The 13,340-nt window shown below is 54.6% G+C and overlaps 1 protein-coding gene across 5 annotated transcripts in view; it reads right to left on the reverse strand.

The window, feature by feature from the left end:
• LOC137361518 (active breakpoint cluster region-related protein-like) overlaps positions 1-13,340 on the reverse strand; it is a 185,989-nt gene that overhangs the window by 141,099 nt on the left and 31,550 nt on the right. For 4 of the 5 annotated variants that reach the window (XM_068026349.1, XM_068026348.1, XM_068026347.1 and 1 more), the window contains exons 10-11: positions 12,013-12,187; positions 11,514-11,624 (exon numbers count right to left, since the gene is read on the reverse strand). In XM_068026349.1, the coding sequence (XP_067882450.1) occupies positions 11,514-11,624; positions 12,013-12,187 (286 nt within the window). The remainder of the gene's footprint in view (positions 1-11,513; positions 11,625-12,012; positions 12,188-13,340) is intronic. The other variant, XM_068026345.1, reaches the window with a different exon arrangement.

The raw sequence follows: 13,340 nt of genomic DNA on the forward strand, positions 1-13,340 counted from the left end.
CCCCTCTGGGACAGGGTGTGTTCGATACTCTGTCCTTTCCCCCCTCTGGGACAGGCTGTGTTCGATACTCTGTCCTTTTCCCCTTCTGGGACAGGGTGTGTTGGATACTCTGTCCTTTCCCCTTCTGGGACAGGGTGTGTTAGATACACTGTCCTTTCCCCTTCTGGGACAGGGTGTGTTAGATACACTGTCCTTTCCCCCCTCTGGGACAGGGTGTGTTCGATACTCTGTCCTTTTCCCCTTCTGGGACAGGGTGTGTTAGATACTCTGTCCTTTCCCCCCTCTGGGACAGGGTGTGTTCGATACTCTGTCCTTTTCCCCTTCTGGGACAGGGTGTGTTAGATACACTGTCCTTTCCCCCCTGTGGGACAGGGTGTGTTAGATACACTGTCCTTTCCCCCCTCTGGGACAGGGTGTGTTAGATACTCTGTCCTTTCCCCCCTGTGGGACAGGGTGTGTTAGATACTCTGTCCTTTCCCCCCTCTGGGACAGGGTGTGTTAGATACTCTGTCCTTTCCCCCCTCTGGGACAGGGTGTGTTAGATACACTGTCCTTTCCCCCTCTGGGACAGGGTGTGTTAGATACTCTGTCCTTTCCCCCCTCTGGGACAGGGTGTGTTAGATACACTGTCCTTTCCCCCCTCTGGGACAGGGTGTGTTGGATACACTGTCCTTTCCCCCCTCTGGGACAGGGTGTGTTAGATACTCTGTCCTTTCCCCCCTCTGGGACAGGGTGTGTTCGATACTCTGTCCTTTCCCCCCTCTGGGACAGGGTGTGTTGGATACACTGTCCATTCCCCCCTCTGGGACAGGGTGTGTTAGATACTCTGTCCTTTCCCCCCTGTGGGACAGGGTGTGTTAGATACACTGTCCTTTCCCCCCTCTGGGACAGGGTGTGTTAGATACTCTGTCCTTTCCCCCCTCTGGGACAGGGTGTGTTCGATACTCTGTCCTTTTCCCCTTCTGGGACAGGGTGTGTTGGATACACTGTCCATTCCCCCCTCTGGGACAGGGTGTGTTAGATACTCTGTCCTTTCCCCCCTCTGGGACAGGGTGTGTTAGATACTCTGTCCTTTCCCCTTCTGGGACAGGGTGTGTTGGATACACTGTCCATTCCCCCCTCTGGGACAGGGTGTGTTAGATACACTGTCCTTTCCCCCCTCTGGGACAGGGTGTGTTAGATACTCTGTCCTTTCCCCCCTCTGGGACAGGGTGTGTTCGATACTCTGTCCTTTTCCCCTTCTGGGACAGGGTGTGTTGGATACACTGTCCATTCCCCCCTCTGGGACAGGGTGTGTTAGATACTCTGTCCTTTCCCCCCTCTGGGACAGGGTGTGTTAGATACTCTGTCCTTTCCCCCCTCTGGGACAGGGTGTGTTAGATACTCTGTCCTTTCCCCTTCTGGGACAGGGTGTGTTGGATACACTGTCCTTTCCCCCCTCTGGGACAGGGTGTGTTAGATACTCTGTCCTTTCCCCCCTCTGGGACAGGGTGTGTTAGATACTCTGTCCTTTCCCCCCTTCTGGGACAGGGTGTGTTAGATACACTGTCCTTTTCCCCCTCTGGGACAGGGTGTGTTAGATACTCTGTCCTTTCCCCCCTCTGGGACAGGGTGTGTTGGATACACTGTCCATTCCCCCCTCTGGGACAGGGTGTGTTAGATACTCTGTCCTTTCCCCCCTCTGGGACAGGGTGTGTTAGATACTCTGTCCTTTCCCCCCTCTGTGACAGGGTGTGTTAGATACTCTGTCCTTTCCCCCCTCTGGGACAGGGTGTGTTAGATACTCTGTCCTTTCCCCTTCTGGGACAGGGTGTGTTAGATACTCTGTCCTTTCCCCCTCTGGGACAGGGTGTGTTCGATACTCTGTCCTTTCCCCCCTCTGGGACAGGCTGTGTTCGATACTCTGTCCTTTTCCCCTTCTGGGACAGGGTGTGTTGGATACTCTGTCCTTTCCCCTTCTGGGACAGGGTGTGTTAGATACACTGTCCTTTCCCCTTCTGGGACAGGGTGTGTTAGATACACTGTCCTTTCCCCCCTCTGGGACAGGGTGTGTTCGATACTCTGTCCTTTTCCCCTTCTGGGACAGGGTGTGTTAGATACTCTGTCCTTTCCCCCCTCTGGGACAGGGTGTGTTCGATACTCTGTCCTTTTCCCCTTCTGGGACAGGGTGTGTTAGATACACTGTCCTTTCCCCCCTGTGGGACAGGGTGTGTTAGATACACTGTCCTTTCCCCCCTCTGGGACAGGGTGTGTTAGATACTCTGTCCTTTCCCCCCTGTGGGACAGGGTGTGTTAGATACTCTGTCCTTTCCCCCCTCTGGGACAGGGTGTGTTAGATACTCTGTCCTTTCCCCCCTGTGGGACAGGGTGTGTTAGATACTCTGTCCTTTCCCCCCTCTGGGACAGGGTGTGTTAGATACTCTGTCCTTTCCCCCCTCTGGGACAGGGTGTGTTAGATACTCTGTCCTTTCCCCCCTCTGGGACAGGGTGTGTTAGATACTCTGTCCTTTCCCCTTCTGGGACAGGGTGTGTTAGATACTCTGTCCTTTCCCCCCTCTGGGACAGGGTGTGTTAGATACTCTGTCCTTTCCCCTTCTGGGACAGGGTGTGTTGGATACACTGTCCATTCCCCCCTCTGGGACAGGGTGTGTTAGATACACTGTCCTTTCCCCCCTCTGGGACAGGGTGTGTTAGATACTCTGTCCTTTCCCCCCTCTGGGACAGGGTGTGTTCGATACTCTGTCCTTTTCCCCTTCTGGGACAGGGTGTGTTGGATACACTGTCCATTCCCCCCTCTGGGACAGGGTGTGTTAGATACTCTGTCCTTTCCCCCCTCTGGGACAGGGTGTGTTAGATACTCTGTCCTTTCCCCCCTCTGGGACAGGGTTTGTTAGATACTCTGTCCTTTCCCCTTCTGGGACAGGGTGTGTTGGATACACTGTCCTTTCCCCCCTCTGGGACAGGGTGTGTTAGATACTCTGTCCTTTCCCCCCTCTGGGACAGGGTGTGTTAGATACTCTGTCCTTTCCCCCCTTCTGGGACAGGGTGTGTTAGATACACTGTCCTTTTCCCCCTCTGGGACAGGGTGTGTTAGATACTCTGTCCTTTCCCCCCTCTGGGACAGGGTGTGTTGGATACACTGTCCATTCCCCCCTCTGGGACAGGGTGTGTTAGATACTCTGTCCTTTCCCCCCTCTGGGACAGGGTGTGTTAGATACTCTGTCCTTTCCCCCCTCTGTGACAGGGTGTGTTAGATACTCTGTCCTTTCCCCCCTCTGGGACAGGGTGTGTTAGATACTCTGTCCTTTCCCCTTCTGGGACAGGGTGTGTTAGATACTCTGTCCTTTCCCCCTCTGGGACAGGGTGTGTTCGATACTCTGTCCTTTCCCCCCTCTGGGACAGGCTGTGTTCGATACTCTGTCCTTTTCCCCTTCTGGGACAGGGTGTGTTGGATACTCTGTCCTTTCCCCTTCTGGGACAGGGTGTGTTAGATACACTGTCCTTTCCCCTTCTGGGACAGGGTGTGTTAGATACACTGTCCTTTCCCCCCTCTGGGACAGGGTGTGTTCGATACTCTGTCCTTTTCCCCTTCTGGGACAGGGTGTGTTAGATACTCTGTCCTTTCCCCCCTCTGGGACAGGGTGTGTTCGATACTCTGTCCTTTTCCCCTTCTGGGACAGGGTGTGTTAGATACACTGTCCTTTCCCCCCTGTGGGACAGGGTGTGTTAGATACACTGTCCTTTCCCCCCTCTGGGACAGGGTGTGTTAGATACTCTGTCCTTTCCCCCCTGTGGGACAGGGTGTGTTAGATACTCTGTCCTTTCCCCCCTCTGGGACAGGGTGTGTTAGATACTCTGTCCTTTCCCCCCTGTGGGACAGGGTGTGTTAGATACTCTGTCCTTTCCCCCCTCTGGGACAGGGTGTGTTAGATACTCTGTCCTTTCCCCCCTCTGGGACAGGGTGTGTTGGATACACTGTCCTTTCCCCCCTCTGGGACAGGGTGTGTTGGATACTCTGTCCTTTCCCCCCTCTGGGACAGGGTGTGTTAGATACACTGTCCTTTCCCCCCTCTGGGACAGGGTGTGTTGGATACTCTGTCCTTTCCCCCCTCTGGGACAGGGTGTGTTAGATACTCTGTCCTTTCCCCCCTCTGGGACAGGGTGTGTTGGATACTCTGTCCTTTCCCCCCTCTGGGACAGGGTGTGTTAGATACTCTGTCCTTTCCCCCCTCTGGGACAGGGTGTGTTGGATACTCTGTCCTTTCCCCCTCTGGGACAGGGTGTGTTGGATACTCTGTCCTTTCCCCCCTCTGGGACAGGGTGTGTTAGATACACTGTCCTTTCCCCCTCTGGGACAGGGTGTGTTGGATACTCTGTCCTTTCCCCCCTCTGGGACAGGGTGTGTTAGATACACTGTCCTTTCCCCCCTCTGGGACAGGGTGTGTTAGATACACTGTCCTTTCCCCCTCTGGGACAGGGTGTGTTGGATACACTGTCCTTTCCCCTTCTGGGACAGGGTGTGTTAGATACACTGTCCTTTCCCCCCTGTGGGACAGGGTGTGTTAGATACTCTGTCCTTTCCCCCCTGTGGGACAGGGTGTGTTAGATACACTGTCCTTTCCCCCCTGTGGGACAGGGTGTGTTAGATACACTGTCCTTTCCCCCCTCTGGGACAGGGTGTGTTAGATACACTGTCCTTTCCCCCCTGTGGGACAGGGTGTGTTAGATACACTGTCCTTTCCCCCCTGTGGGACAGGGTGTGTTAGATACTCTGTCCTTTCCCCTTCTGGGACAGGGTGTGTTAGATACACTGTGCTTTCCCCCCTGTGGGACAGGGTGTGTTTGATACACTGTCCTTTCCCCCTTCTGGGACAGGGTGTGTTGGATACTCTGTCCTTTCCCCCCTCTGGGACAGGGTGTGTTAGATACTCTGTCCTTTCCCCTTCTGGGACAGGGTGTGTTAGATACACTGTCCTTTCCCCCCTGTGGGACAGGGTGTGTTAGATACTCTGTCCTTTCCCCTTCTGGGACAGGGTGTGTTAGATACACTGTCCTTTCCCCCCTGTGGGACAGGGTGTGTTTGATACACTGTCCTTTCCCCCTTCTGGGACAGGGTGTGTTGGATACTCTGTCCTTTCCCCCCTCTGGGACAGGGTGTGTTGGATACACTGTCCTTTCCCCCCTCTGGGACAGGGTGTGTTTGATACACTGTCCTTTCCCCCTTCTGGGACAGGGTGTGTTAGATACTCTGTCCTTTCCCCCCTCTGGGACAGGGTGTGTTGGATACACTGTCCTTTCCCCCCTCTGGGACAGGGTGTGTTTGATACACTGTCCTTTCCCCCTTCTGGGACAGGGTGTGTTAGATACTCTGTCCTTTCCCCCCTCTGGGACAGGGTGTGTTGGATACACTGTCCTTTCCCCCCTCTGGGACAGGGTGTGTTTGATACACTGTCCTTTCCCCCTTCTGGGACAGGGTGTGTTAGATACTCTGTCCTTTCCCCCTCTGGGACAGGGTGTGTTGGATAATCTGTCCTTTCCCCCCTCTGGGACAGGGTGTGTTAGATACACTGTCCTTTCCCCCTCTGGGACAGGGTGTGTTGGATACTCTGTCCTTTCCCCCCTCTGGGACAGGGTGTGTTGGATACACTGTCCTTTCCCCTTCTGGGACAGGGTGTGTTAGATACACTGTCCTTTCCCCCCTGTGGGACAGGGTGTGTTAGATACTCTGTCCTTTCCCCCCTGTGGGACAGGGTGTGTTAGATACACTGTCCTTTCCCCCCTGTGGGACAGGGTGTGTTAGATACACTGTCCTTTCCCCCCTCTGGGACAGGGTGTGTTAGATACACTGTCCTTTCCCCCCTGTGGGACAGGGTGTGTTAGATACACTGTCCTTTCCCCCCTGTGGGACAGGGTGTGTTAGATACTCTGTCCTTTCCCCTTCTGGGACAGGGTGTGTTAGATACACTGTCCTTTCCCCCCTGTGGGACAGGGTGTGTTAGATACTCTGTCCTTTCCCCTTCTGGGACAGGGTGTGTTAGATACACTGTCCTTTCCCCCCTGTGGGACAGGGTGTGTTAGATACTCTGTCCTTTCCCCTTCTGGGACAGGGTGTGTTAGATACTCTGTCCTTTCCCCCCTCTGGGACAGGGTGTGTTAGATACACTGTCCTTTCCCCCCTGTGGGACAGGGTGTGTTAGATACACTGTCCTTTCCCCCCTGTGGGACAGGGTGTGTTAGATACTCTGTCCTTTCCCCTTCTGGGACAGGGTGTGTTAGATACACTGTCCTTTCCCCCCTGTGGGACAGGGTGTGTTAGATACTCTGTCCTTTCCCCTTCTGGGACAGGGTGTGTTAGATACACTGTCCTTTCCCCCTTCTGGGACAGGGTGTGTTGGATACTCTGTCCTTTCCCCCCTCTGGGACAGGGTGTGTTAGATACACTGTCCTTTCCCCCCTCTGGGACAGGGTGTGTTAGATACTCTGTCCTTTCCCCCCTCTGGGACAGGGTGTGTTAGATACACTGTCCTTTCCCCCCTGTGGGACAGGGTGTGTTAGATACTCTGTCCTTTCCCCTTCTGGGACAGGGTGTGTTAGATACTCTGTCCTTTCCCCCCTCTGGGACAGGGTGTGTTAGATACTCTGTCCTTTCCCCCCTCTGGGACAGGGTGTGTTAGATACACTGTCCTTTCCCCCTTCTGGGACAGGGTGTGTTGGATACTCTGTCCTTTCCCCCCTCTGGGACAGGGTGTGTTAGATACACTGTCCTTTCCCCCCTCTGGGACAGGGTGTGTTAGATACTCTGTCCTTTCCCCCCTGTGGGACAGGGTGTGTTAGATACACTGTCCTTTCCCCCCTCTGGGACAGGGTGTGTTAGATACACTGTCCTTTCCCCTTCTGGGACAGGGTGTGTTAGATACTCTGTCCTTTCCCCCCTCTGGGACAGGGTGTGTTAGATACACTGTCCTTTCCCCCCTCTGGGACAGGGTGTGTTAGATACACTGTCCTTTCCCCCCTGTGGGACAGGGTGTGTTTGATACACTGTCCTTTCCCCCTTCTGGGACAGGGTGTGTTAGATACACTGTCCTTTCCCCTTCTGGGACAGGGTGTGTTAGATACACTGTCCTTTCCCCCCTCTGGGACAGGGTGTGTGAGATACTCTGTCCTTTCCCCCCTGTGGGACAGGGTGTGTTAGATACACTGTCCTTTCCCCCCTCTGGGACAGGGTGTGTTAGATACTCTGTCCTTTCCCCCCTCTGGGACAGGGTGTGTTAGATACTCTGTCCTTTCCCCCCTGTGGGACAGGGTGTGTTAGATACTCTGTCCTTTCCCCCCTCTGGGACAGGGTGTGTTGGATACACTGTCCTTTCCCCCCTGTGGGACAGGGTGTGTTAGATACACTGTCCTTTCCCCCCTCTGGGACAGGGTGTGTTAGATACTCTGTCCTTTCCCCTCTCTGGGAGAGGGTGTGTTAGATACTCTGTCCTTTCCCCCCTCTGGGACAGGGTGTGTTAGATACTCTGTCCTTTCCCCCCTGTGGGACAGGGTGTGTTAGATACTCTGTCCTTTCCCCCCTCTGGGACAGGGTGTGTTAGATACACTGTCCTTTCCCCCCTCTGGGACAGGGTGTGTTAGATACACTGTCCTTTCCCCCCTGTGGGACAGGGTGTGTTTGATACACTGTCCTTTCCCCCCTGTGGGACAGGGTGTGTTAGATACTCTGTCCTTTCCCCCCTCTGGGACAGGGTGTGTTAGATACTCTGTCCTTTCCCCCCTGTGGGACAGGGTGTGTTAGATACACTTTCCTTTCCCCTTCTGGGACAGGGTGTGTTAGATACACTGTCCTTTCCCCCCTCTGGGACAGGGTGTGTTAGATACACTGTCCTTTCCCCCCTGTGGGACAGGGTGTGTTAGATACTCTGTCCTTTCCCCCCTGTGGGACAGGGTGTGTTAGATACACTTTCCTTTCCCCTTCTGGGACAGGGTGTGTTAGATACTCTGTCCTTTCCCCTTCTGGGACAGGGTGTGTTAGATACACTGTCCTTTCCCCCCGCTGGGACAGGGTGTGTTAGATACACTGTCCTTTCCCCCCTCTGGGACAGGGTGTGTTCGATACTCTGTCCTTTTCCCCTTCTGGGACAGGGTGTGTTAGATACACTGTCCTTTCCCCCCTCTAGGACAGGGTGTGTTAGATACTCTGTCCTTTCCCCCCTCTGGGACAGGGTGTGTTAGATACACTGTCCTTTCCCCCCTCTAGGACAGGGTGTGTTAGATACTCTGTCCTTTCCCCCCTCTGGGACAGGGTGTGTTAGATACACTGTCCTTTCCCCCTCTGGGACAGGGTGTGTTAGATACTCTGTCCTTTCCCCCCTCTGGGACAGGGTGTGTTAGATACACTTTCCTTTCCCCTTCTGGGACAGGGTGTGTTAGATACTCTGTCCTTTCCCCCCTCTAGGACAGGGTGTGTTAGATACTCTGTCCTTTCCCCCCTCTGGGACAGGGTGTGTTGGATACTCTGTCCTTTCCCCCCTCTAGGACAGGGTGTGTTAGATACACTGTCCTTTCCCCCCTCTGGGACAGGGTGTGTTAGATACTCTGTCCTTTCCCCCCTCTGGGACAGGGTGTGTTAGATACTCTGTCCTTTCCCCCCTCTGGGACAGGGTGTGTTAGATACACTGTCCTTTCCCACCTCTGGGACAGGGTGTGTTAGATACTCTGTCCTTTCCCCCCTCTGGGACAGGGTGTGTTAGATACACTGTCCTTTCCCCCCTCTGGGACAGGGTGTGTTAGATACACTGTCCTTTCCCCCCTGTGGGACAGGGTGTGTTTGATACACTGTCCTTTCCCCCTTCTGGGACAGGGTGTGTTAGATACACTGTCCTTTCCCCTTCTGGGACAGGGTGTGTTAGATACACTGTCCTTTCCCCCCTCTGGGACAGGGTGTGTGAGATACTCTGTCCTTTCCCCCCTGTGGGACAGGGTGTGTTAGATACACTGTCCTTTCCCCCCTCTGGGACAGGGTGTGTTAGATACTCTGTCCTTTCCCCCCTCTGGGACAGGGTGTGTTAGATACTCTGTCCTTTCCCCCCTGTGGGACAGGGTGTGTTAGATACTCTGTCCTTTCCCCCCTCTGGGACAGGGTGTGTTGGATACACTGTCCTTTCCCCCCTGTGGGACAGGGTGTGTTAGATACACTGTCCTTTCCCCCCTCTGGGACAGGGTGTGTTAGATACTCTGTCCTTTCCCCTCTCTGGGAGAGGGTGTGTTAGATACTCTGTCCTTTCCCCCCTCTGGGACAGGGTGTGTTAGATACTCTGTCCTTTCCCCCCTGTGGGACAGGGTGTGTTAGATACTCTGTCCTTTCCCCCCTCTGGGACAGGGTGTGTTAGATACACTGTCCTTTCCCCCCTCTGGGACAGGGTGTGTTAGATACACTGTCCTTTCCCCCCTGTGGGACAGGGTGTGTTTGATACACTGTCCTTTCCCCCCTGTGGGACAGGGTGTGTTAGATACTCTGTCCTTTCCCCCCTCTGGGACAGGGTGTGTTAGATACTCTGTCCTTTCCCCCCTGTGGGACAGGGTGTGTTAGATACACTTTCCTTTCCCCTTCTGGGACAGGGTGTGTTAGATACACTGTCCTTTCCCCCCTCTGGGACAGGGTGTGTTAGATACACTGTCCTTTCCCCCCTGTGGGACAGGGTGTGTTAGATACTCTGTCCTTTCCCCCCTGTGGGACAGGGTGTGTTAGATACACTTTCCTTTCCCCTTCTGGGACAGGGTGTGTTAGATACTCTGTCCTTTCCCCTTCTGGGACAGGGTGTGTTAGATACACTGTCCTTTCCCCCCGCTGGGACAGGGTGTGTTAGATACACTGTCCTTTCCCCCCTCTGGGACAGGGTGTGTTCGATACTCTGTCCTTTTCCCCTTCTGGGACAGGGTGTGTTAGATACACTGTCCTTTCCCCCCTCTAGGACAGGGTGTGTTAGATACTCTGTCCTTTCCCCCCTCTGGGACAGGGTGTGTTAGATACACTGTCCTTTCCCCCCTCTAGGACAGGGTGTGTTAGATACTCTGTCCTTTCCCCCCTCTGGGACAGGGTGTGTTAGATACACTGTCCTTTCCCCCTCTGGGACAGGGTGTGTTAGATACTCTGTCCTTTCCCCCCTCTGGGACAGGGTGTGTTAGATACACTTTCCTTTCCCCTTCTGGGACAGGGTGTGTTAGATACTCTGTCCTTTCCCCCCTCTAGGACAGGGTGTGTTAGATACTCTGTCCTTTCCCCCCTCTGGGACAGGGTGTGTTGGATACTCTGTCCTTTCCCCCCTCTAGGACAGGGTGTGTTAGATACACTGTCCTTTCCCCCCTCTGGGACAGGGTGTGTTAGATACTCTGTCCTTTCCCCCCTCTGGGACAGGGTGTGTTAGATACTCTGTCCTTTCCCCCCTCTGGGACAGGGTGTGTTAGATACACTGTCCTTTCCCACCTCTGGGACAGGGTGTGTTAGATACTCTGTCCTTTCCCCCCTCTGGGACAGGGTGTGTTAGATACTCTGTCCTTTCCCCCCTCTGGGACAGGGTGTGTTAGATACTCTGTCCTTTCCCCCCTCTGGGACAGGGTGTGTTAGATACTCTGTCCTTTCCCCCCTCTGGGACAGGGTGTGTTAGATACACTGTCCTTTCCCCCCTCTGGGACAGGGTGTGTTAGATACTCTGTCCTTTCCCCCCTCTGGGAGAGGGTGTGTTAGATACACTGTCCTTTCCCCCCTCTGGGACAGGGTGTGTTGGATACTCTGTCCTTTCCCCTTCTGGGACAGGGTATGTTAGATACACTGTCCTTTCCCCCCTCTGGGACAGGGTATGTTAGATACACTGTCCTTTCCCCCCTCTGGGACAGGGTGTGTTAGATACTCTGTCCTTTCCCCCCTCTGGGACAGGGTGTGTTAGATACACTGTCCTTTCCCCCCTCTGGGACAGGGTGTGTTAGATACTCTGTCCTTTCCCCTTCTGGGACAGGGTGTGTTAGATACACTGTCCTTTCCCCCCTCTGGGACAGGGTGTGTTAGGTACACTGTCCTTTCCCCCCTCTGGGACAGGGTGTGTTAGATACACTGTCCTTTCCCCCCTCTGGGACAGGGTGTGTTCGATACACTGTCCTTTCCCCCCTCTGGGACAGGGTGTGTTCGATACACTGTCCTTTCCCCCCTCTGGGACAGGGTGTGTTCGATACACTGTCCTTTCCCCCCTCTGGGACAGGGTGTGTTGGATACACTGTCCTTTCCCCCCTCTGGGACAGGGTGTGTTCGATACACTGTCCTTTCCCCCCTCTGGGACAGGGTGTGTTGGATACACTGTCCTTTCCCCCCTCTGGGACAGGGTGTGTTCGATACACTGTCCTTTCCCCCCTCTGGGACAGGGTGTGTTCGATACACTGTCCTTTCCCCCCTCTGGGACAGGGTGTGTTGAATACACTCAGTCTTTATCCGAATGAGATGGTTTTTCTCCCCATCTATCCCTTACCTTCCCATTCCTGCTCTGTAGTCCGAGGGGGATGGATGGAGAATTCAGAAGAAGCCAGGACTCGATATCCCACAGTTTTCTCTTCAGACGCTCCAGGCCTTTATTGTGTTTCTGGGGAAATGCGGAATTCTGTTCAACTCATTGAGTCACGATTAACTTGGGCTTATCACTCAACCCTCAGCTTCCTACAGCCCCCTAAATTTGTCCCTCGCTCTCGGCCCCCCTCTGTCTGTGACCCTCTCCTTCCCTCTGATGCCAGCCTCCTCCCCGCTCACTCTCCCTCCCTCTTTTTCCAACCCTCTCCCTCCCGCACTCGCAGCCTCCCTCATACCCCTTACTCCCCGTCCCTCTATTTCTGACCTCCTCTCTCCCTCACTCTCGCCCTCCCTCTGTCTCTGAGCCTCCCCCTGCCTCACTCTCTGCCTCCCTCTCCCGCCCTCTATTTCCGACCCTCTCACTCTCTGCCTCCCTCCTCCCTCCCTCTCCCTCGCTCAGTTACCTTCTCCAAGTAGATCTCAATCTTCGTCTCCATCAGTCTTGCCTTGGCCTCCTCGATCTCCTCCGGGAGCACACTCTGGAGGCTTGCCGGGGCCATAAGGATGGTCTCAGTCCGACTCTGTAGGCTCAACTCTTCCAGCGGGATGTACCAGTCACACTTGTACTGGGGTTGTCTCCTGTACAGGGAACGGACGTTAAATTGGCATCCCTGATGGACATTGGGCCTCCTCGCATTGCCTGAAGAGGGTTGTCCCAAGCGAGCCCTTGCCCGTACTCACAAAGAAAGTTCTAGAAGCGAGGCTTGGTTGCCATTGAGCTGCGGCCATTAACCAACAGAACCCCGGGCAGGACTCTCATCCATTGCTCCACTTCCCCGACGACCTTTGACCCAGCCCCGTTCGGTCAATTTGATCTGTGGAATTTGGGTTTAACACCCTCCCCCGCAATGTGTGCGCTCGCAGTCGCCCCTCCCCCCCCCCCCCCCCCACCCCCACAACCCGACCCCCCCCCCCCTCTGCACCCACTTCCCGTGTTCACTGGGGATGAATAGGTGGAAAGGGTGCCAGACCGGGTTGGGGCTGGTCCACGGCTGGTCGGGTTGGGTGAAAATTGCACCCGTTGTCGGTCGAGCCATGTTTTAGTCAGTTGAGGCAGCCCCAGGGTCTGCAGCGTCAGAAAGCATCAACCCCCTCATAGGTCAAACGTACAAGATCGCATTGCTATGTCGCTCATTCGAAAATTACTCTCCCACTTCTGACATCCATCTGTCACAATCTCTGTCTCTCTCTCTCTTTCTGTCTCTCTCCATCCCTGCTTCCCTGTCTCTCTCTCTCTTTCTCCTGTCTCTCTCTCCCTGTCTCCGTGCGTGTCTTTGTCTCCCTCCCTGTCTCCCTCTCTGTCTCTCTCTCACTCACTCTGTCTCTGTCTACCTCTCCCTCTCTCTCTCTCCCTTTCTCTCACTCCCTGTCTCCCTTTCTCGTTCTCTGTCTCTTTCTCCCTGCCTCTCTCTCTGTCTCTCTCTCTCTCTCTCTCACTCCCTCTCTCTTTCTCATTCTCTCAGTCTCTCTCTGTCTCTGTCTCTCTCTCTCAATATCTGTCTCTATCTCGCTGTCTATGTCTCTTTCGCTCTGTCTCTTTCTCTCTCTCTCTCTGTCTCTCTGTCTCTCTCTCTCTCTCTGTCTCTCTCTCTCTGTGTCTCTCTGTCTCTCTCTCTCTCTGTCTCTCTCTTTCTCTGTCTCTCTCTTTCTCTGTCTCTCTCTTTCTCTGTCTCTCTCTTTCTCTCTCTACCACCTAGAAGGACAAGGGCAGCAGATGCAGGGGAACACCACC

This window comes from Heterodontus francisci, unplaced genomic scaffold (assembly GCF_036365525.1).
Source record: "Heterodontus francisci isolate sHetFra1 unplaced genomic scaffold, sHetFra1.hap1 HAP1_SCAFFOLD_830, whole genome shotgun sequence".
NCBI lineage: Eukaryota > Metazoa > Chordata > Chondrichthyes > Heterodontiformes > Heterodontidae > Heterodontus > Heterodontus francisci.